This window comes from Arachis stenosperma, chromosome 5 (assembly GCF_014773155.1).
Source record: "Arachis stenosperma cultivar V10309 chromosome 5, arast.V10309.gnm1.PFL2, whole genome shotgun sequence".
Classification (NCBI taxonomy): Eukaryota; Viridiplantae; Streptophyta; class Magnoliopsida; order Fabales; family Fabaceae; genus Arachis; species Arachis stenosperma.
The window spans coordinates 10,157,747-10,179,772 of NC_080381.1; the positions used below are offsets into that span (position 1 = coordinate 10,157,747).

Consider the following 22,026-nt stretch of genomic DNA (forward strand, 5'->3'; position numbering starts at 1 on the left):
TTACATTTTGAAATACTGAAAAACAAAATCAACCATCCACATTCTACAGTACACATAATAATTTTAGGTGTATCTGCCGTTTCTCTTTTTAATCTTGTTTGTGGAATTGATAACGATTAATCTTGAAGGCACATCAGAGCGAGGACGCACGCGCACACACGATAGGGACAACTCATCTCATATGTACATATCACTATATTAAGTATATAGTATTCACATTTGATTATCAATTGCTAAAGTCTCCTACATAATGCACTTGTGTTATGTCAATATATATAAGTGAGAGACCCTGACCCAGTTACATTTTGCAACCTAATCTTTGGACGCACGCACCATAGAACAAACTAGATCCACAACCCACACTACAAAACAAATTAAATAATAAAAAATTAAAGAATATTAAAATGATTAAAATTTATTTATTTTTATCATTATGTAATTATTAATTTAATTTTTTAGTCTAACAATTTAATAATATATTTTATTTTATATTTTTAAATATTAATAATGAATTAATAATAATAAAAATAATAAATTTCAATAATTTTTTAATATTTTTTTAAAAAGGAAGCCGCAATAAAAAGGTAGAAGCAAGTGGTGAAGTTACGAACTCATTAAGTCATAAACATCATACATCTCCAATGGGTGTTTGTGCGTCTTCTCATTCTCACTCCAAGTTTCCGACCACACCGTCAAAAACAAAGGCACCTTCGTCATCATCGCTAACCGCCAGCAAACGCCGCGAAGCAGGAGTTTTCGAATCTTTCCGGAGACCGTCGAGCATCATGGTGATGGACATGGAGGGTAAAGGGATCAGGGAGTACCACCGCCCAATCCCAGCCAGCCACGTGGCTTCAGAGACTCCCGGTTGCTTCCTCTGCAACGCAGAGTCATTGCATGTAGGCACGTGCATGCCACGCGTTCCCGACGACGAGGAACTTCTCCCTGGCCGAATCTACTTCCTCGTTCCCGCCTCCAAATCTCGTGAGCCGTTAACTCTGCCTCTCCTCTGTGATCTCGCCGTTAAAGCGAGTTCTGCACTCGCCGCCGCCACCACCAACTCTGTTCAACGGCGTTAATTAACTTCGCTTTTGCTCTATTCCATTTCTTTCTGTATATGTTTCCATACCCATGTAATTGATGCAGTCCATATTAAATTAATTATTAATTAGGTACTTAATTCTTCACATTTGATCCTTTAAACTCTTTTGTCTGAACATCTTATACCATTTATTTATCTTGTATTGTGAATTTTGTATAAAATGAATGATATAAGATGTAGTGTTTATATAAATAATACTAGCTCCCTTTTTTCATATAGAAAATCGCACTGGCAACATCAGCATGAATGAGCGTACGATGTAGCTGGCTGAATATTGTAGCAAGTGGGCCCAAGCCCAAGTAGTAGTATTTGGCTGTACATAACTACATAATACAACCTGGCTGTTAAATACGTTGCTGAACGTTTCTTGTTGATGCTGCCATAAATTAACGAGTCGTCGATGCTGCATAATCTGATTCCGTCGCTGAATTTTCTAGAATTAACAACATGATTGAATATGGTTAAGTATATACTTAGACTTTGTTTGTTTGGAAAAGTTTTTTGAAGTACAGCGACTGTTTTGTGTTTGATAAATTAAAAAAACAAATAGTAGTATTAAGAAATTAGTATATTTTATAATTTATAGTTGTTAATTAATTATTATTAATATTTTTAATAGTATAAAATTATATTTTTTATAGTTAAATATTGGCTAAATTTTAATAAAAGTGTTAGTTTTTGAGATATTCTCTTATAAAAATTCATGTACTTATATTTGTAATATTTTAAAATTAAAAAAAAAATTTAAAAGTTAATTTGTACTTATCAAAATTAAAAAGTCTAATATAATCTTATTCATTAATTAATATCTAAAATTGATATTTATATTAATATTTATTATAGTATTTTTAAATTTAAAAATTATTTTACTAAATACTTATTGTTGTTCATGTTTATTAAAAATTATTTTTAATTTAATTTACCAAATATAAATACTAAAATTTTTAAAAAGCTATTTTTTAGGGTAAAATCGGTCTGTTATGTTTGAGTCTAATTCTGTTTTGATCTCTAAAATTTAAAATATTCTATTTGAATTCAAAAAAATTTCATTTAATTTCATTGTTGAAGTCAAAGTTAAATCATCAACGAAGCTAAGTTTCCAAATCTGAAAAACTCATAATCAACCCCTTCGGTAACCGATGTGAGTTCCGTGATAAAGATGACAATGACTTTGTCCTCGTTGTCGCTGGTGAACTTTTTCACGGAAAGCGAGTTTCCGACAATGTTCTCCATGTGCTTGAGTTAAGGTTAGCGGCTCGCGGAGATGCATCCATTGCTGTACCTCTCGAACTTGTACATCTTTTCCAAATTATCGACATTGTTCTTGTACTACTGTGACGCAAGACATTCTATTAATTATTTAATCTTGAACTCACGGTAGAACTATATTAAAGTTAAATGATTTTTTTATTTTAAATAAGACACTTTAATTTTAAGAATTAAAACAGGATTAAGTCCAAACGTAATGGATTAATTTAAGGGACGACTCAAATAAAGATGCCTATTTCATCTTTTGTTAAAGATGTTTTCGTATTACATTTTAATTATTTTCTGTATAACTTATTTGGTATTCTTCGTTACATATTATTAAATTCTTTAAAAAATTTTCTTTTCAAAAACAATAACAAACATTTAGATTGGATTAAAACCAAAAAAATAATAAATTATGTATTAGATTTTTTCTGAAATTGTTTATATAAAAAAATATGTCACGCTCATCAATATATATAATTTTTTTAAAATAAAATTTATCATACAAATTATATCAATAACAAGTCTCAAGCCTCATAAAATTTTTGCAAAAAAATAACTAGTTTATATTCGTGCGATATATAAAATAATTACTATAGTATTATGACATTATAGATTAAAATTCACTAATTTAAATTTGTTTTTATTTTTAATATACGTATTAGAAATAAATAAAATTTTCATAACTAGATGTCATGTAACAAAATATATATAATATTAATTTATTTTTAAAAAATTTGAAAAAAAAATTTCTTTTATTTTAGTCAAATAACTATTTATTAAAATGGACAAACTAATTAATTTCTTTTCATATACAGTTTTTTTTAAGACGATAAAATTAATTAATTGGGGCATTAGTTGAGATAATTAAAATTACTGATTTATTAAAATTTTAATTTAAAGAGAAATCGTAGTTAATTTTGGTATAGAAATTTTGAATTTAAAAGCATTGATAAAAATTATATTGAATTTTGGGTTTTTTTTCTCATTTAAATTAATCACTACATAAGTTAAAGTTCTGTTTTGAAATTAAGTTTGAATTTCAATCTAATTTTTAAAGTTTTAATTTACTTAGTTTGATATTTTAACTTGGTATCCATGATTCACACTAGGATTTTAAGTGTTTTATGAAAAAAATCAAGGTAAAAAAGCTTCAATTGTCATATCAAATAGTCACTAGAAAGTACAGCATAGTCGTCGTTAGTTCATCTCAACATGCCGTTAACGGTTCTATGAGACCGTGACAAAAATAAGACAGGAACCAACGTGAATCATAATTACTAAGTTAGGAGACTAAATTGAGTAAATCGAAACTTTCGAAATTAGATTGAAATACGAACATAACTTCATAAACTAATAAAAGTATTATCTCTTTATTGACAATTAAGGCTTTTAATGATAATTAAGATCTAATAATGGTTTATAATAAAAAAAATATACTTTTGCAGCAACGAACTTATAGCAGTAGTTAAAGGTGTTTATAGATCGGATTATAACCACAAATTCATGTTATTTATCCGTATCTAGTCTATAATTTGTGGATATGATCCGATCCGTAAGATGATCGGATTGGATTGAATCTGATCCAAACTCTAATCAGATAGGAGTAAACAACTAAATATGTTTAAAAGAGTAAAAAAAAATTATTGATTTTTTTATAGAAATAATTTTTTTAATATTTTTTATATTACGGATATATTTAATATCCGATTAAAAAATAAAATGTGCGGATATCGAATCTGATCTGATGAATTTAGTGCAGATCATATCAAAATTTTGGCCATATCCGATCTGCGAACACCTCTAGCAATAGTAATTAAAATATTTATAATGATTATACTTTTAGCTAAGAGGAAGTCTCAACAATAAAAAGAGTACTAAATATAAGAACAATTTAATCAAATATTAGAAGAAAATTATATTTTAAATAAGTTGGACTTTTTTTGCCGATATATATATAATGTAATAATAATAATATGATAATTATTTTATATGTCACACAAATATAAATATTTTTTTTAACTTAAGTAAATTAAAATTTTAAAAATCAGATTGAAGTTCGAGTATAACTTTAAAATAGAACTTTAACCTATATAGTGATTAATTTTAATGAGAATAAAATAAATCAAAATTTAACATAATTTTTATCAATGCTTTCAAAATCAAAATTTTTATATCAAAATTAACTAAGATTTCTCTTTAAATTAAAATTTAATGAAATAGTAATTTTAATTATCTCAACCAATGTCCTAATTAATTACTTTTATTGTTTTTTAAAAAATATATATGAGAAGAAATTAATTAGTCTGTCCACTTTAATAAATAGTTATATGATTAAACAAAAAGAAACTATTTTTAAGAATTTTTAAAAATTAATTAATATTATATATATTTTGTTACATGATATCTAGGTATAAAAATTTTATTTATTTCTAATACTTATATTAAAAATAAAAATAAATTTAAATTAATAAATTTTAATCTTTAATGTAATAATAATATAGTAATTATTTTATATATCGCACAAATATAAACTAGTTATTATTTTTTTTTGCAAAAATTTATTGAGACTTGAACCTTGTTATTGATATAACTCGTATGATAAATTTTACTTTTAAAAAATTATATATATATATTTTTTGATGAGTGTGACATTTTTTTATATAAATAATTTTAGAAAAAATCTAATAATTAATTTATTATTTTTTTTTGGTTTTAATCCAATCTAAATATTTTTATTGTTTTTAGAAGAAAATCTTTTGAAAGATATAATAATATCTGACGAGAAACACCGAATAACTTAGTTAAAAATCAATTAAAATACAATACAAAAATATATTTAGCAAAAAATAAAATAAATATTTTTATTTGAATCGTCCCCTTAATTTAATACTTTATCCTATTTTTCAAAACTAATTTTTATAAATTATTTTTTAAAAAGTAAAAATTTTACCAAATAAAAATTTTATATTATCACTTACAAATATATTATCATATCAGTATTTTGAAAGGTAAAATAATCAATATTTTAGAAACAGAAAAATTAAAAATTAAAAAATTTAAAGATTTAAATAAAATTTAATTGAAATTAAATTGAATATAATAAAACAATATATTTATATATAAAATATTTTTTATTTTATTATTGTAAATTAATTAATTTTTTAAAAATTATACTTATTTGATTAATTAACTGATTATTTCGTAGAAATGACAAAACTTTCTAAGACACAGGAATTTCTGCAGAGACGGCTCCAAATGAAAATTCGATTGTGGAAATTTTTTCTATGGGAATGGAGACGGAGAGCGAAATTCTCCCGAGACAAGCGCGAGGACCTGAGCGGAGATCCCCGTTCCATCTCCGTTAGTCTCCGAAATTAATAAATGTATTTAATTGTCCTTAATAGTTTATTTTTTATATATATTTTTTAGTCATTTTATATGTGCTATATATATATATATTATTGCGTCATTTTCTATATCTGTGGCGTTTCTTTTCACAATTCTAAAAGAAATTACTATCTTATTCACCATCTTGTTATTTAGACTTTTTGTATAAAATAAAATTTTATGAAAATTAATAATTAATCAGACAAAAAAAATAAAAAATAGAATTCTTGCAAAAAATGAGATCCTATAAAAAATGAAGATATTTGTTGTAAAATAAAAGATATATAAAATAAAGATGTATAAATAGAAGACTCTAGTATTAAAATAATTAGCTCAATAATAATTTATATATATATATAATAATATTATATGTTGTAATGTATATATATATATACAAAGATAGAAAGGAGTATAAAAAGTAAATAAAGAGAGAATTGCATAAGTATATATATAAAGATAGAAAGGAATATAAAAAGTAAAGAGAGATAGAATAGCATTTGCTTTTGTTTTATTATTGTTTTTCATTTGTGTATAATACTCAGAGGCTTAAGCCTATTTATATATGTACATGAGTAGCTTTTCAAGATCATATTAAATAATAGTCATCCTTGAGAAACTACATCTTATGGAAAATGGGCATTGATGAGCGGATAATTTGTACGCTTTTTGACATTGTTTTTAGTATGTTTTTAGTAGTTTTAGTTGAGTTCTTAGTATATTTTTATTAGTTTTTAGTTAAAATTCACTTTTCTGGACTTTACTATGAGTTTGTGTGTTTTTCTGTGATTTCAGGTATTTTCTGGCTGAAATTGAGGGACCTGAGCAAAAATCTGATTCAGAGACTGAAAAGGACTGCAGATGCTGTTGGATTCTGACCTCCCTGCACTCGAAGTGGATTTTCTGGAGCTACAGAAGCCCAATTGGCGCGCTCTCAACGGCGTTGAAAAGTAGACATCCTGAGCTTTCCAGCAATATATGATAGTCCATACTTTGCCCAAGATTTGATGGCCCAAACCGGCGTTCAAAGTCACCTACAGAAATTCCAGCGTTAACGCCGGGGAACTGGCACCTAATTGGGAGTTAAACGCCCAAACTGGCATAAAAGCTGGCGTTTAAACTCCTCTCGACAAATGCTTCATTGCTCAGCCCAAGCAACACACCAAGTGGGCCCGGAAGTGGATTTTATGTCATTTACTCATCTTTGTACACTTAGGCTACTAGTTTTCTAAGTAGGACCTTTTACTATTGTATTAGACATCTTGAGATAGAGAGTCTTTTGATCATGTTTTGATGATTGAGCTCACTTTGGGAGGCTGGCCATTCGGCCATGCCTAGACCTTGTTCTTATGTATTTCAACGGTGGAGTTTCTACACACCATAGATTAAGGTGTGGAGCTCTGCTGTACCTCGAGTATTAATGCAATTACTATTGTTCTTCTATTCAATTCCGCTTGTTCTTTGTCCAAGATATCACTTGTTATTCAACTTGATGAAGGTGATGATTGACACTCATCATCATTCTCACCTATGAACAAGGTGACTGACAACCATTCTTAGTTCTACAAGCATTCGAGGCTTGGTGAATATCTCTTGGATTTCTGATTGCATGATGCATGGTTGATCGCCTGACAACCGAGTGCTCGCCTGACAAACGAGCCAGCCATTCCGTGAGATCAGACTCTTCGTGGTATAGGCAAGAACTGATGGCGGCATTCAAGAGAATCCGGAAGGTCTAACCTTGTCTGTGGTATTCTGAGTAGGATTCAATGATTGAATGACTGTGACGTGCTTCAAACTCCGAAAGGCGGGGCGTTAGTGACAGACGCAAAAGAATCACTGGATTCTATTCCGCGCCTGACCGAGAACCGACAGATGATTAGCCTATGCTGTGACAGAGCATCAGGGACGTATTTTCACTGAGAGGATGGGAGGTAGCCATTGACAACGGTGAAACCCTACACGAGCTTGCCATGGAAAGGAGTAAGAAGGATTGGATGAAGACTGTAGGAAAGCAGAGAGACGGAAGGGAAGGCATCTTCATGCACTTGTCTGAAGCTCTTACACCAATGATGTACATAAGTATCTCTATCTTTATCTTTATGCTATTTTCATTCATCACCATTATACATTTGAGTCTGCCTGACTGAGATTTACAAGATGACCATAGCTTGCTTCATACCACCAATCTCCGTGGGATCGACCCTTACTCGCGTAAGGTTTATTACTTGGACGACCCAGTGCACTTACTGGTTAGTTGTGCGAAGTTGTGTTTATGCCATGGTATTGAGCACCAAGTCTTTGGAGCCATTACTAGGGATTGTTTATGTTTTGAAAAGTATTGATCACAATTTCGTGCACCAAGTTTTTGGCGCCGTTGCCGGGGATTGTTCTTGTGTATGGACAACTGACGGTTCATCTTGTTGCTTAGATTAGGCATTTATTTTTTTTCGAAATTCTTGAAGATGAATTCTAGAGTTTCATGATGATTTGCTGAAATCTGGCTGGCTGTAAAGCCATGTCTAATTTCATTGGACCGAGGTTTCAACTTATCATCACAAGAGCTTGTTGATTTTGCTTTTGGAGCAGTGATCTGCTAAGGCTTGGCTGGCCTTTGGCCATGTCTAGTGTTTTGGACCGAAGCTTTCTTTGAAAGTTTGGCTGGCTGTGAAGCCATGTCTAATTCCTGGACCGGAGTCTTAGACTAGCATTGCACTGATTCCTGGGATTCTCATTAAGAATTTTGATATCTTTTTCCACTTAATTTTCGAAAAACACAAAAAAAAAATTAGAAAATCATAAAAACCAAAAATTTCTTGCTTGAGTCTAGTGTCTCATCTTAAGTTTGGTGTCAATTGCATGCATTCATTCTTGTGTCTTAAGGATCTTCAAGTAATTCTTGATGATTTCTTACTCTAATCTTTGAATTCTCTTGACTTGAGTGTTTATGTGTCTCATGTAGTGTCAGTAGTATACAAACTGCTAAGTTTGGTGTCTTGCATGCATTGTTATTTGATTCTTGTTGCATTTTGATTATTAAAAATCCAAAAATATTTTTAATTTGAGTCTTTTCAAGTCAATAATACAGAGAATTGAAGATTTAGAACATACTGCAGAGGAATTATACAGAAAAAGCTGGGCATTCAAAAATGCCCAGTGAAGAAGGCAGACTGGCGTTTAAACGCCAGCCAGGGTACCTGGTTGGGCGTTTAACGCCCAAAAAGGGTGCATTTTGGGCGTTAAACGCCAGAATGGATACCATTCTGGGCGTTTAACGCCAGGATGGTGCTAGGGGGAAGATTTTGTTTTCAAAATCAATTTTTTTCAAGTTTTCAAAGTTTTTCAAAATCAAATCTTTTTCAAATCATATCTTTTCAATCAAATGTTTTCAAAATTAATTTCTTTCCTTCTTTAAAGATACTTACTAACAATTAATGATTTGATTGAACATCTCAAATTTGTTGCCTTTTCTGTTGAGGAAGGTTTTATGTTTGAATCATATCTTTTCTTGTTAGGCAAGTTATTTATTTTCAAATCAAATCTTTTTTTTTATTGTTTTCAAATCATATCTTTTTAAAATTGTTTTCAAATCATATCTTCTCAATCACATCTTTTTAAAACCAATCATATCTTCTTAACTACATCTTTGTCAAAATAGTTTTCAATCAAATCTTTTTAATTTCTAATTTCAAAATCTTTTTCAAAAATCACTTGATTTCTTTTCCACTTTTATTTTCGAAAATCAATTAGTGTTTTTCAAAAATGTTTTCAAGATATTTTAATTAATTTTCGAAAATTCTCTTCCCTCCTTCTCACATCCTTCTATTTATGGAGTACCACTCCTTCTCAATGCACAATTCGAACCTTATCTAATTAAAGTTCGAATTCTTCTTCTCCTTCTTCTTTCTATTTCTCTTTTCCTCTGACACCTCAAGGAATCTCTATACTGTGACATAGAGGATTCCACATTTTCTTGTTCTCTTCTCTTTCATATGAGCAGAAGCAGAGACAAAGGCATTCTTGTTGAAGCTGACCCTGAACCCGAAAGGACCTTGAAGAGAAAGCTAAGAGAAGCCAAAGCACAACTCTCTTTAGAGGACCTGACCGAATTCTTCAAAGAAGAAGAAGACATGGCAGCCGAAAATAACAATAATGCAAACAATGCAAGGAAGGTGCTGGGTGACTTTACTGCACCTACTCCTGATTTTTATGGGAGAAGCATCTCTATCCCTGCCATTGGAGCAAACAACTTTGAGCTTAAGCCTCAATTAGTTTCTCTAATGCAACAGAATTGCAAGTTCCATGGACTTCCAATGGAAGATCCTCATCAGTTCTTAGCTGAATTCTTGCAAATCTGTGACACAGTCAAGACTAATGGGGTTGACCCTGAGGTCTATAGACTGATGCTATTCCCTTTTGCTGTAAGAGACAGAGCTAGAATATGGTTGGACTCTCAACCTAAAGAAAGCCTGGACTCTTGGGAAAAGCTAGTCAATGCCTTCTTGGCAAAGTTCTTTCCACCACAAAGATGGAGTAAGCTTAGAGTGGAAGTCCAAACCTTCAGACAGAAGGATGGTGAATCCCTCTATGAAGCTTGGGAAAGATACAAACAATTGATCAGAAGATGTCCTTCTGACATGCTTTCTGAATGGAGCATCATAGGTATTTTCTATGATGGTCTCTCTGAACTATCCAAGATGTCCTTGGATAGCTCTGCTGGAGGATCTCTTCATCTGAAGAAGACGCCTACAGAGGCTCAAGAATTAATTGAAATGGTTGCAAATAACCAATTCATGTACACTTCAGAAAGGAATCCTGTGAACAATGGGACTAGTCAGAAGAAAAGAGTTTTTGAGATTGACACTCTGAACGCCATTTTGGCTCAGAATAAAATATTGACTCAACAAGTCAATTTGATTTCTCAAAGTCTGTCTGGAATGCAAAATGCACCAAGCAGTACTAAGGAGGCTTCATCTGAGGAAGAAGCTTATGATCCTGAGAACCCTTCAATGGAAGAGGTGAATTACCTAGGAGAACCCTATGGTAACACCTATAATTTTTCATGGAGAAATCACCCAAATCTCTCATGGAAGAATCAAGAGAGACCTCAACAAGGTTTCAATAATAATGGTGGAAGAAACAGGTTTAACAATGGCAAACCTTTTCCATCATCTTCTCAGCAACAGACAGAGAATCCTAAGCAGAACCCCTCTGACTTAGCAACCATGGTCTCTGATCTAATTAAAACCACTCAAAGTTTCATGAATGAAACAAGGTCCTCCATTAGAAATTTGGAAGGACAAGTGGGACAGTTGAGCAAGAAAGTTACTGAACTCCCTCCAAGTACTCTCCCAAGCAACACAGAAGAAAATCCAAAAGGAGAGTGCAAAGCCATCAATATGGCCGAATTTGGAGAGGATGGAGAGGCAGTGAACGCCACTGAGGAAGACCTCAATGGGCGTGCACTAGCCTCCAATGAGTTCCCCAATGAGGAACCATGGGAATCTGGGACTCAAAATGAGACCATAGAGATTCCATTGGACTTACTTCTGCCTTTCATGAGCTCTGATGAGTATTCTTCCTCTGAAGAGGATGAGTATGTCACTGAAGAGCAAGTTGCTAAATACCTTGGAGCAATCATGAAGCTAAATGACAAGTTATTCGGAAATGAGACTTGGGAGAATGAACCTCCTTTGCTCACCAAAGAGCTGGATGACTTGTCTAGGCAGAAATTACCTCAAAAGAGACAAGATCCTGGGAAGTTTTCCATACCTTGTACCATAGGCACCATGACCTTCAAGAAGGCTCTGTGTGACTTAGGGTCAAGTGTAAACCTCATGCCTCTCTCAGTAATGGAGAAGCTAAGGATCTTTGAGGTACAAGCTGCAAAAATCTCACTAGAGATGGCAGACAACTCAAGAAAACAAGCTTATGGACTTGTAGAGAATGTTTTGGTTAAGATTGAAGACCATTACATCCCTACTGATTTCATAGTCCTAGAGACTGGAAGGTGCATGGATGAAACCATCATCCTTGGCAGACCCTTCCTAGCCACAGCAAAGGCTGTGATTGATGTTGATGGAGGTGAACTGATCATTCAAGTGAATGAAGAATCCTTTGTGTTTAAGGCTCAAGGATATCCCTCTGTCACCATAGAGATGGAGCATGAAGAGCTTCTCTCAAATCAGAGTCAAGAAGAGCCCCCACAGTCAAACTCTAAGTTTGGTGTTGGGAGGCCACAACCAAACTCTAAGTTTGGTGTTGAACCCCCACATTCAAACTCTAAGTTTGGTGTTGGGAGGTTCCAACATTGCTCTGAGTATCTGTGAGGCTCCATGAGAGCCCTCTGTCAAGCTACTGACATTAAGAAGCGCTTGTTGGGAGGCAACCCAATGATTATAATTTATATAGTTTCTTTTGTTATTTTATGTTTTTTGTAGGTTGATGATCATAAGAAGTCACAAAATCCATTGAAAAAGCAAAAAACAAAATGAAAAAACAGGAAGAAAAACAGCACACCTGGAGGAAGATGTTGCTGGCGTTCAAACGCCAGTAAACCTAGCAGTTGGGCGTTTAACGCCCAGTCTGGCACCATTCTGGGCGTTTAACGCCAGAAAGGGGCACCAGACTGGCGTTAAACGCCAGAAAAGGGCAAGAACCTGGCGTTAAATGCCAGGAATGGGCACCAGCCCGGCGTTTAACGCCAGAAATGGCTCAAAACGTGATTTTGAGCAACATTTGGTGCAGGGATGACTTTTCCTTGACACCACAGGATCTGTGGACCCCACAGGATCCCCACCAACCCCACCACCACTCTCTCTCTTCTTCCCCCATTCACCAATCACCTCAACACCTCTTCCCCAAAAACCCTTCACCTATCAAATCCCATCTTTCTCTTCACCACTCACATCCATCCTTCATAAAACCCCACCAACCTCACCCTTCAAATTCAAACCACTTTCCCTCCCAAACCCACCAATATGGCCGAACCCATCTCCCCTCTCCTATAAATACCCTTCTTCACTCCTTCATTTTCACACAACCAAAACACCACTTCTCCCCCTCCTTGGCCGAATACACCACCATCTCCCTCTTCCTCATTTCTTCTTCTTTTACTCTCTTCTTTCTTCTTTTGCTCGAGGACGAGCAAACATTTTAAGTTTGGTATGGTAAAAGCGTTGCTTTTTCGTTTTTCCATAACCATTATGGCATCCAAGGCCAGAGAAACCTCTAGAAAGAGGAAAGGGAAGGCAAAAGCTTCCACCTCCGAGTCATGGGAGATGGATAGGTTCATCTCAAGGGTGCATCAAGACCACTTCTATGAAGTTGTGGCCTTGAAGAAGGTGATCCCCGAGGTCCCCTTTTCACTCAAAAAGGGTGAATATCCGGAGATCCGCCATGAGATCCAAAGAAGAGGTTGGGAAGTACTTACCAACCCCATTCAACAAGTTGGAATCTTGATGGTTCAAGAGTTCTATGCCAATGCATGGATCACCAAGAGCCATGATCAAAGTATGAACCCGGATCCAAAGAATTATCTTACTATGGTTCGGGGAAAATACTTGGATTTTAGTCCAGAAAGTGTGAGGGTGGCGTTCAACTTGCCTATGATGCAAGGAGATGAACATCCTTACACAAGAAGGGTCAACTTTGATCAAAGGTTGGACCAAGTCCTCACAATCATATGTGAAGAGGGCACACAATGGAAGAGAGATTCAAGAGGCAAGCCGGTTCAATTGAGAAGGCATGACCTCAAACCCGTGGCTAGAGGATGGTTGGAGTTTATCCAACGCTCAATCATTCCCACTAGCAACCGGTCCGAAGTTACTTTAGACCGGGCCATCATGATCCATAGCATCATGATTGGAGAAGAAGTGGAAGTTCATGAGGTCATAGCCCAAGAACTCTACAAGGTGGCGGATAAGTCCTCTACCTTGGCAAGGTTAGCCTTTCCTCACCTCATTTGTCACCTCTGTTATTCAGTTGGAGTTGACATAGAGGGAGACATCACCATTGATGAAGATAAGCCCATTACCAAGAAAAGGATGGAGCACACAAGAGACCCCTCTTATCATGAGATCCCTGAGATGCCTCAAGGGATGTACTTTCCTCCACAAAACTATTGGGAGCAACTAAACACCTCCCTAGGAGAATTGAGTTCCAACATGGGACAACTAAGGATGGAGCACCAAGAACACTCCATTCTCCTCCATGAAATAAGAGAAGATCAAAGAATCATGAGAAAGGAGCAACAAAGGCAAGGAAGAGACATTGAGGAGCTCAAGCACTCCATAGGACCTTCAAGAGGAAGGAAGAGCCGCCATCACTAAAGGTGGACCCGTTCCTTGATTTCCTTGTTCTTTATTCTTCTGTTTTTCGAATTTTAGTGCTTATGTTTATCCATGTTTGTGTCTTATGATCATTAGTGTCTTAGTGTCTATGCCTTAAAGTTATGAATGTCCTATGAATCCATCACCTTTCTTAAATAAAAACGTGCTTAATTGAAAAGAAAAAGAATTGCATGAATTTTGAATTTTATAACAGTTTAATTATTTTGATGTGGTGGCAACACTTTTGTTCTCTGAATGTATGCTTGAACAGTGCATATGTCTTTTGAATTTGTGGTTCATGAATGTTGGCTCTTGAAAGAATGATGAAAAAGGAGACATGTTACTGAGGATCTGAAAAATCATAAAAATGATTCTTGAAGCAAGAAAAAGCAGTGAATATAAAAAAAAAAGAAGAAGCAAAACGAAAAAAAAAAATCGAAAAAAAAAGAAAAAAAGAGAAAAAAAAGAAAAGAGAAAGAAAAAGAAAGAAATAAAGTTGTGATCCAAGGCAATAAGAGTGTGCTTAAGAACCCTGGACACCTCTAATTGGGGACTTTAGCAAAGCTGAGTCACAATCTGAAAAGGTTCACCCAATTATGTGTCTGTGGCATGTATGTATCCGGTGGTAATACTGGAAGACAGAGTGCTTTGGGCCACAGCCAAGACCCAATAAAGTAGCTGTGTTCAAGAATCATCATACTTAACTAGGAGAATCAATAACACTATCTGGATTCTGAGTTCCTAAAGAAGCCAATCATTCTGAGTTCCAAAGGATAAAGTGAGATGCCAAAACTATTCAGAGGCAAAAAGCTAAAAGCCCCGCTCATCTAATTAATACTGATCTTCATAGATGTTTTTGGATTTCATTGCATATTCTCTTCTTTTTATCTTATTTGATCTTTAGTTGCTTGGGGACAAGCAACAATTTAAGTTTGGTGTTGTGATGAGCGGATAATTTGTACGCTTTTTGGCATTGTTTTTAGTATGTTTTTAGTAGTTTTAGTTGAGTTCTTAGTATATTTTTATTAGTTTTTAGTTAAAATTCACTTTTCTGGACTTTACTATGAGTTTGTGTGTTTTTCTGTGATTTCAGGTATTTTCTGGCTGAAATTGAGGGACCTGAGCAAAAATCTGATTCAGAGACTGAAAAGGACTGCAGATGCTGTTGGATTCTGACCTCCCTGCACTCGAAGTGGATTTTCTGGAGCTACAGAAGCCCAATTGGCGCGCTCTCAACGGCGTTGGAAAGTAGACATCCTGGGCTTTCCAGCAATATATGATAGTCCATACTTTGCCCAAGATTTGATGGCCCAAACCGGCGTTCAAAGTCACCTACAGAAATTCCAGCGTTAAACGCCAGAACTGGCACCTAATTGGGAGTTAAACGCCCAAACTGGCATAAAAGCTGGCGTTTAACTCCAAGAGAAGTCTCTACACGAAAATGCTTCATTGCTCAGCCCAAGCACACACCAAGTGGGCCCGGAAGTGGATTTTTATGTCATTTACTCATCTTTGTACACCTTAGGCTACTAGTTTTCTATAAGTAGGACCTTTTACTATTGTATTAGACATCTTGAGATAGAGAGTCTTTTGATCATGTTTTGATGATTGAGCTCACTTTGGGAGGCTGGCCATTCGGCCATGCCTAGACCTTGTTCTTATGTATTTTCAACGGTGGAGTTTCTACACACCATAGATTAAGGTGTGGAGCTCTGCTGTACCTCGAGTATTAATGCAATTACTATTGTTCTTCTATTCAATTCCGCTTGTTCTTTGTCCAAGATATCACTTGTTATTCAACTTGATGAAGGTGATGATTGACACTCATCATCATTCTCACCTATGAACAAGGTGACTGACAACCATTCTTAGTTCTACAAGCATTCGAGGCTTGGTGAATATCTCTTGGATTTCTGATTGCATGATGCATGGTTGATCGCCTGACAACGAGTGCTCGCCTGACAAACGAGCCAGCCATTCCGTGAGATCAGACTCTTCGTGGTATAGGCAAGAACTGATGGCGGCATTCAAGAGAATCCGGAAGGTCTAACCTTGTCTGTGGTATTCTGAGTAGGATTCAATGATTGAATGACTGTGACGTGCTTCAAACTCCGAAAGGCGGGGCGTTAGTGACAGACGCAAAAGAATCACTGGATTCTATTCCGCGCCTGACCGAGAACCGACAGATGATTAGCCTATGCTGTGACAGAGCATCAGGGACGTATTTTCACTGAGAGGATGGGAGGTAGCCATTGACAACGGTGAAACCCTACACGAGCTTGCCATGGAAAGGAGTAAGAAGGATTGGATGAAGACTGTAGGAAAGCAGAGAGACGGAAGGGAAGGCATCTTCATGCACTTGTCTGAAGCTCTTACACCAATGATGTACATAAGTATCTCTATCTTTATCTTTATGCTATTTTCGTTCATCACCATTATACATTTGAGTCTGCCTGACTGAGATTTACAAGATGACCATAGCTTGCTTCATACCACCAATCTCCGTGGGATCGACCCTTACTCGCGTAAGGTTTATTACTTGGACGACCCAGTGCACTTGCTGGTTAGTTGTGCGAAGTTGTGTTTATGCCATGGTATTGAGCACCAAGTCTTTGGAGCCATTACTAGGGATTGTTTATGTTTTGAAAAGTATTGATCACAATTTCGTGCACCAAGTTTTTGGCGCCGTTGCCGGGGATTGTTCTTGTGTATGGACAACTGACGGTTCATCTTGTTGCTTAGATTAGGCATTTATTTTTTTTCGAAATTCTTGAAGATGAATTCTAGAGTTTCATGATGATTTGCTGAAATCTGGCTGGCTGTAAAGCCATGTCTAATTTCATTGGACCGAGGTTTCAACTTATCATCACAAGAGCTTGTTGATCTTGCTTTTGGAGCAGTGATCTGCTAAGGCTTGGCTGGCCTTTGGCCATGTCTAGTGTTTTGGACCGAAGCTTTCTTTGAAAGTTTGGCTGGCTGTGAAGCCATGTCTAATTCCTGGACCGGAGTCTTAGACTAGCATTGCACTGATTCCTGGGATTCTCATTAAGAATTTTGATATCTTTTTCCACTTAATTTTCGAAAAACACAAAAAAAAAATTAGAAAATCATAAAAACCAAAAATATTTCTTGCTTGAGTCTAGTGTCTCATCTTAAGTTTGGTGTCAATTGCATGCATTCATTCTTGTGTCTTAAGGATCTTCAAGTAATTCTTGATGATTTCTTACTCTGATCTTTGAATTCTCTTGACTTGAGTGTTTATGTGTCTCATGTAGTGTCAGTAGTATACAAACTGCTAAGTTTGGTGTCTTGCATGCATTGTTATTTGATTCTTGTTGCATTTTGATTATTAAAAATCCAAAAATATTTTTAATTTGAGTCTTTTCAAGTCAATAATACAGAGAATTGAAGATTTAGAACATACTGCAGAGGAATTATACAGAAAAAGCTGGGCATTCAAAAATGCCCAGTGAAGAAGGCAGACTGGCGTTTAAACGCCAGCCAGGGTACCTGGTTGGGCGTTTAACGCCCAAAAAGGGTGCATTTTGGGCGTTAAACGCCAGAATGGATACCATTCTGGGCGTTTAACGCCAGGATGGTGCTAGGGGGAAGATTTTGTTTTCAAAATCAATTTTTTTCAAGTTTTCAAAGTTTTTCAAAATCAAATCTTTTTCAAATCATATCTTTTCAATCAAATGTTTTCAAATTAATTTCTTTCCTTCTTTAAAGATACTTACTAACAATTAATGATTTGATTGAACATCTCAAATTTGTTGCCTTTTCTGTTGAGGAAGGTTTTATGTTTGAATCATATCTTTTCTTGTTAGGCAAGTTATTTATTTTCAAATCAAATCTTTTTTTTTATTGTTTTCAAATCATATCTTTTTAAAATTGTTTTCAAATCATATCTTCTCATCACATCTTTTAAAACCAATCATATCTTCTTAACTACATCTTTGTCAAAATAGTTTTCAATCAAATCTTTTTAATTTCTAATTTCAAAATCTTTTTCAAAAATCACTTGATTTCTTTTCCACTTTTATTTTCGAAAATCAATTAGTGTTTTTCAAAAATGTTTTCAAGATATTTTAATTAATTTTCGAAAATTCTCTTCCCTCCTTCTCACATCCTTCTATTTATGGAGTACCACTCCTTCTCAATGCACAATTCGAACCTTATCTAATTAAAGTTCGAATTCTTCTTCTCCTTCTTCTTTCTATTTCTCTTTTCCTCTGACACCTCAAGGAATCTCTATACTGTGACATAGAGGATTCCACATTTTCTTGTTCTTTCTCTTTCATATGAGCAGAAGCAGAGACAAAGGCATTCTTGTTGAAGCTGACCCTGAACCCGAAAGGACCTTGAAGAGAAAGCTAAGAGAAGCCAAAGCACAACTCTCTTTAGAGGACCTGACCGAATTCTTCAAAGAAGAAGAAGACATGGCAGCCGAAAATAACAATAATGCAAACAATGCAAGGAAGGTGCTGGGTGACTTTACTGCACCTACTCCTGATTTTTATGGGAGAAGCATCTCTATCCCTGCCATTGGAGCAAACAACTTTGAGCTTAAGCCTCAATTAGTTTCTCTAATGCAACAGAATTGCAAGTTCCATGGACTTCCAATGGAAGATCCTCATCAGTTCTTAGCTGAATTCTTGCAAATCTGTGACACAGTCAAGACTAATGGGGTTGACCCTGAGGTCTATAGACTGATGCTATTCCCTTTTGCTGTAAGAGACAGAGCTAGAATATGGTTGGACTCTCAACCTAAAGAAAGCCTGGACTCTTGGGAAAAGCTAGTCATGCCTTCTTGGCAAAGTTCTTTCCACCACAAAGATGGAGTAAGCTTAGAGTGGAAGTCCAAACCTTCAGACAGAAGGATGGTGAATCCCTCTATGAAGCTTGGGAAAGATACAAACAATTGATCAGAAGATGTCCTTCTGACATGCTTTCTGAATGGAGCATCATAGGTATTTTCTATGATGGTCTCTCTGAACTATCCAAGATGTCCTTGGATAGCTCTGCTGGAGGATCTCTTCATCTGAAGAAGACGCCTACAGAGGCTCAAGAATTAATTGAAATGGTTGCAAATAACCAATTCATGTACACTTCTGAAAGGAATCCTGTGAACAATGGGACTAGTCAGAAGAAAAGAGTTCTTGAGATTGACACTCTGAACGCCATTTTGGCTCAGAATAAAATATTGACTCAACAAGTCAATTTGATTTCTCAAAGTCTGTCTGGAATGCAAATGCACCAAGCATACTAAGGAGGCTTCATCTGAGGAAGAAGCTTATGATCCTGAGAACCCTTCAATGGAAGAGGTGAATTACCTAGGAGAACCCTATGGTAACACCTATAATTCTTCATGGAGAAATCACCCAAATCTCTCATGGAAGAATCAAGAGAGACCTCAACAAGGTTTCAATAATAATGGTGGAAGAAACAGGTTTAACAATGGCAAACCTTTTCCATCATCTTCTCAGCAACAGACAGAGAATCCTAAGCAGAACCCCTCTGACTTAGCAACCATGGTCTCTGATCTAATTAAAACCACTCAAAGTTTCATGAATGAAACAAGGTCCTCCATTAGAAATTTGGAAGGACAAGTGGGACAGTTGAGCAAGAAAGTTACTGAACTCCCTCCAAGTACTCTCCCAAGCAACACAGAAGAAAATCCAAAAGGAGAGTGCAAAGCCATCAATATGGCCGAATTTGGAGAGGATGGAGAGGCAGTGAACGCCACTGAGGAAGACCTCAATGGGCGTGCACTAGCCTCCAATGAGTTCCCCAATGAGGAACCATTGGAATCTGGGACTCAAAATGAGACCATAGAGATTCCATTGGACTTACTTCTGCCTTTCATGAGCTCTGATGAGTATCTTCCTCTGAAGAGGATGAGTATGTCACTGAAGAGCAAGTTGCTAAATACCTTGGAGCAATCATGAAGCTAAATGACAAGTTATTCGGAAATGAGACTTGGGAGAATGAACCTCCTTTGCTCACCAAAGAGCTGGATGACTTGTCTAGGCAGAAATTACCTCAAAAGAGACAAGATCCTGGGAAGTTTTCCATACCTTGTACCATAGGCACCATGACCTTCAAGAAGGCTCTGTGTGACTTAGGGTCAAGTGTAAACCTCATGCCTCTCTCAGTAATGGAGAAGCTAAGGATCTTTGAGGTACAAGCTGCAAAAATCTCACTAGAGATGGCAGACAACTCAAGAAAACAAGCTTATGGACTTGTAGAGAATGTTTTGGTTAAGATTGAAGACCATTACATCCCTACTGATTTCATAGTCCTAGAGACTGGAAGGTGCATGGATGAAACCATCATCCTTGGCAGACCCTTCCTAGCCACAGCAAAGGCTGTGATTGATGTTGATGGAGGTGAACTGATCATTCAAGTGAATGAAGAATCCTTTGTGTTTAAGGCTCAAGGATATCCTCTGTCACCATAGAGATGGAGCATGAAGAGCTTCTCTCAAATCAGAGTCAAGAAGAGCCCCCACAGTCAAACTCTAAGTTTGGTGTTGGGAGGCCACAACCAAACTCTAAGTTTGGTGTTGAACCCCCACATTCAAACTCTAAGTTTGGTGTTGGGAGGTTCCAACATTGCTCTGAGTATCTGTGAGGCTCCATGAGAGCCCTCTGTCAAGCTACTGACATTAAAGAAGCGCTTGTTGGGAGGCAACCCAATGATTATAATTTATATAGTTTCTTTTGTTATTTTATGTTTTTTGTAGGTTGATGATCATAAGAAGTCACAAAATCCATTGAAAAAGCAAAAACAAAATGAAAAACAGGAAGAAAAATAGCACACCCTGGAGGAAGATGTTGCTGGCGTTCAAACGCCAGTAAACCTAGCAGTTGGGCGTTTAACGCCCAGTCTGGCACCATTCTGGGCGTTTAACGCCAGAAAGGGGCACCAGACTGGCGTTAAACGCCAGAAAAGGGCAAGAACCTGGCGTTAAACGCCAGGAATGGGCACCAGCCCGGCGTTTAACGCCAGAAATGGCTCAAAACGTGATTTTGAGCAACATTTGGTGCAGGGATGACTTTTCCTTGACACCACAGGATCTGTGGACCCCACAGGATCCCCACCAACCCCACCACCACTCTCTCTCTTCTTCCCCCATTCACCAATCACCTCAACACCTCTTCCCCAAAAACCCTTCACCTATCAAATCCCATCTTTCTCTTCACCACTCACATCCATCCTTCATAAAACCCCACCAACCTCACCCTTCAAATTCAAACCACTTTCCCTCCCAAACCCACCCAATATGGCCGAACCCCATCTCCCCTCTCTCCTATAAATACCCTTCTTCACTCCTTCATTTTCACACAACCAAAACACCACTTCTCCCCCTCCTTGGCCGAATACACCACCATCTCCCTCTTCCTCATTTCTTCTTCTTCTACTCTCTTCTTTCTTCTTTTGCTCGAGGACGAGCAAACATTTTAAGTTTGGTGTGGTAAAAGCGTTGCTTTTTTTTTTCGTTTTTCCATAACCATTATGGCATCCAAGGCCGGAGAAACCTCTAGAAAGAGGAAAGGGAAGGCAAAAGCTTCCACCTCCGAGTCATGGGAGATGGATAGGTTCATCTCAAGGTGCATCAAGACCACTTCTATGAAGTTGTGGCCTTGAAGAAGGTGATCCCCGAGGTCCCCTTTTCACTCAAAAAGGGTGAATATCCGGAGATCCGCCATGAGATCCAAAGAAGAGGTTGGGAAGTACTTACCAACCCCATTCAACAAGTTGGAATCTTGATGGTTCAAGAGTTCTATGCCAATGCATGGATCACCAAGAGCCATGATCAAAGTATGAACCCGGATCCAAAGAATTATCTTACTATGGTTCGGGGAAAATACTTGGATTTTAGTCCAGAAAGTGTGAGGGTGGCGTTCAACTTGCCTATGATGCAAGGAGATGAACATCCTTACACAAGAAGGG

At 36.1% G+C, this 22,026-nt stretch overlaps 1 protein-coding gene and 2 non-coding genes across 3 annotated transcripts; 1 reads left to right on the plus strand and 2 right to left on the minus strand.

Annotated features, from left to right (window-relative positions):
• The first annotated feature begins 641 nt into the window (after window positions 1-641).
• On the plus strand, window positions 642-1,079 carry LOC130980396 (uncharacterized). Its single transcript, XM_057904083.1, has one exon. The coding sequence runs from the start codon at window positions 642-644 to the stop codon at window positions 1,077-1,079; it is 438 nt and encodes a 145-aa protein (XP_057760066.1).
• A 9,196-nt stretch (window positions 1,080-10,275) lies between these two features.
• LOC130984757 (small nucleolar RNA R71) lies at window positions 10,276-10,383 on the minus strand. Its single transcript, XR_009088669.1, has one exon. It is a non-coding gene; the product is annotated as a small nucleolar RNA R71 (small nucleolar RNA).
• Window positions 10,384-18,913: 8,530 nt separating this feature from the next.
• On the minus strand, window positions 18,914-19,021 carry LOC130984758 (small nucleolar RNA R71). The gene has a single exon (XR_009088670.1). It is a non-coding gene; the product is annotated as a small nucleolar RNA R71 (small nucleolar RNA).
• Window positions 19,022-22,026: the final 3,005 nt, after the last annotated feature.

Bases quoted from the DNA above. Each gene is read 5' to 3' on its own strand.
- LOC130980396 (XM_057904083.1), top strand. From the start codon at position 642: ATGGGTGTTTGTGCGTCTTCTCATTCTCACTCCAAGTTTCCGACCACA.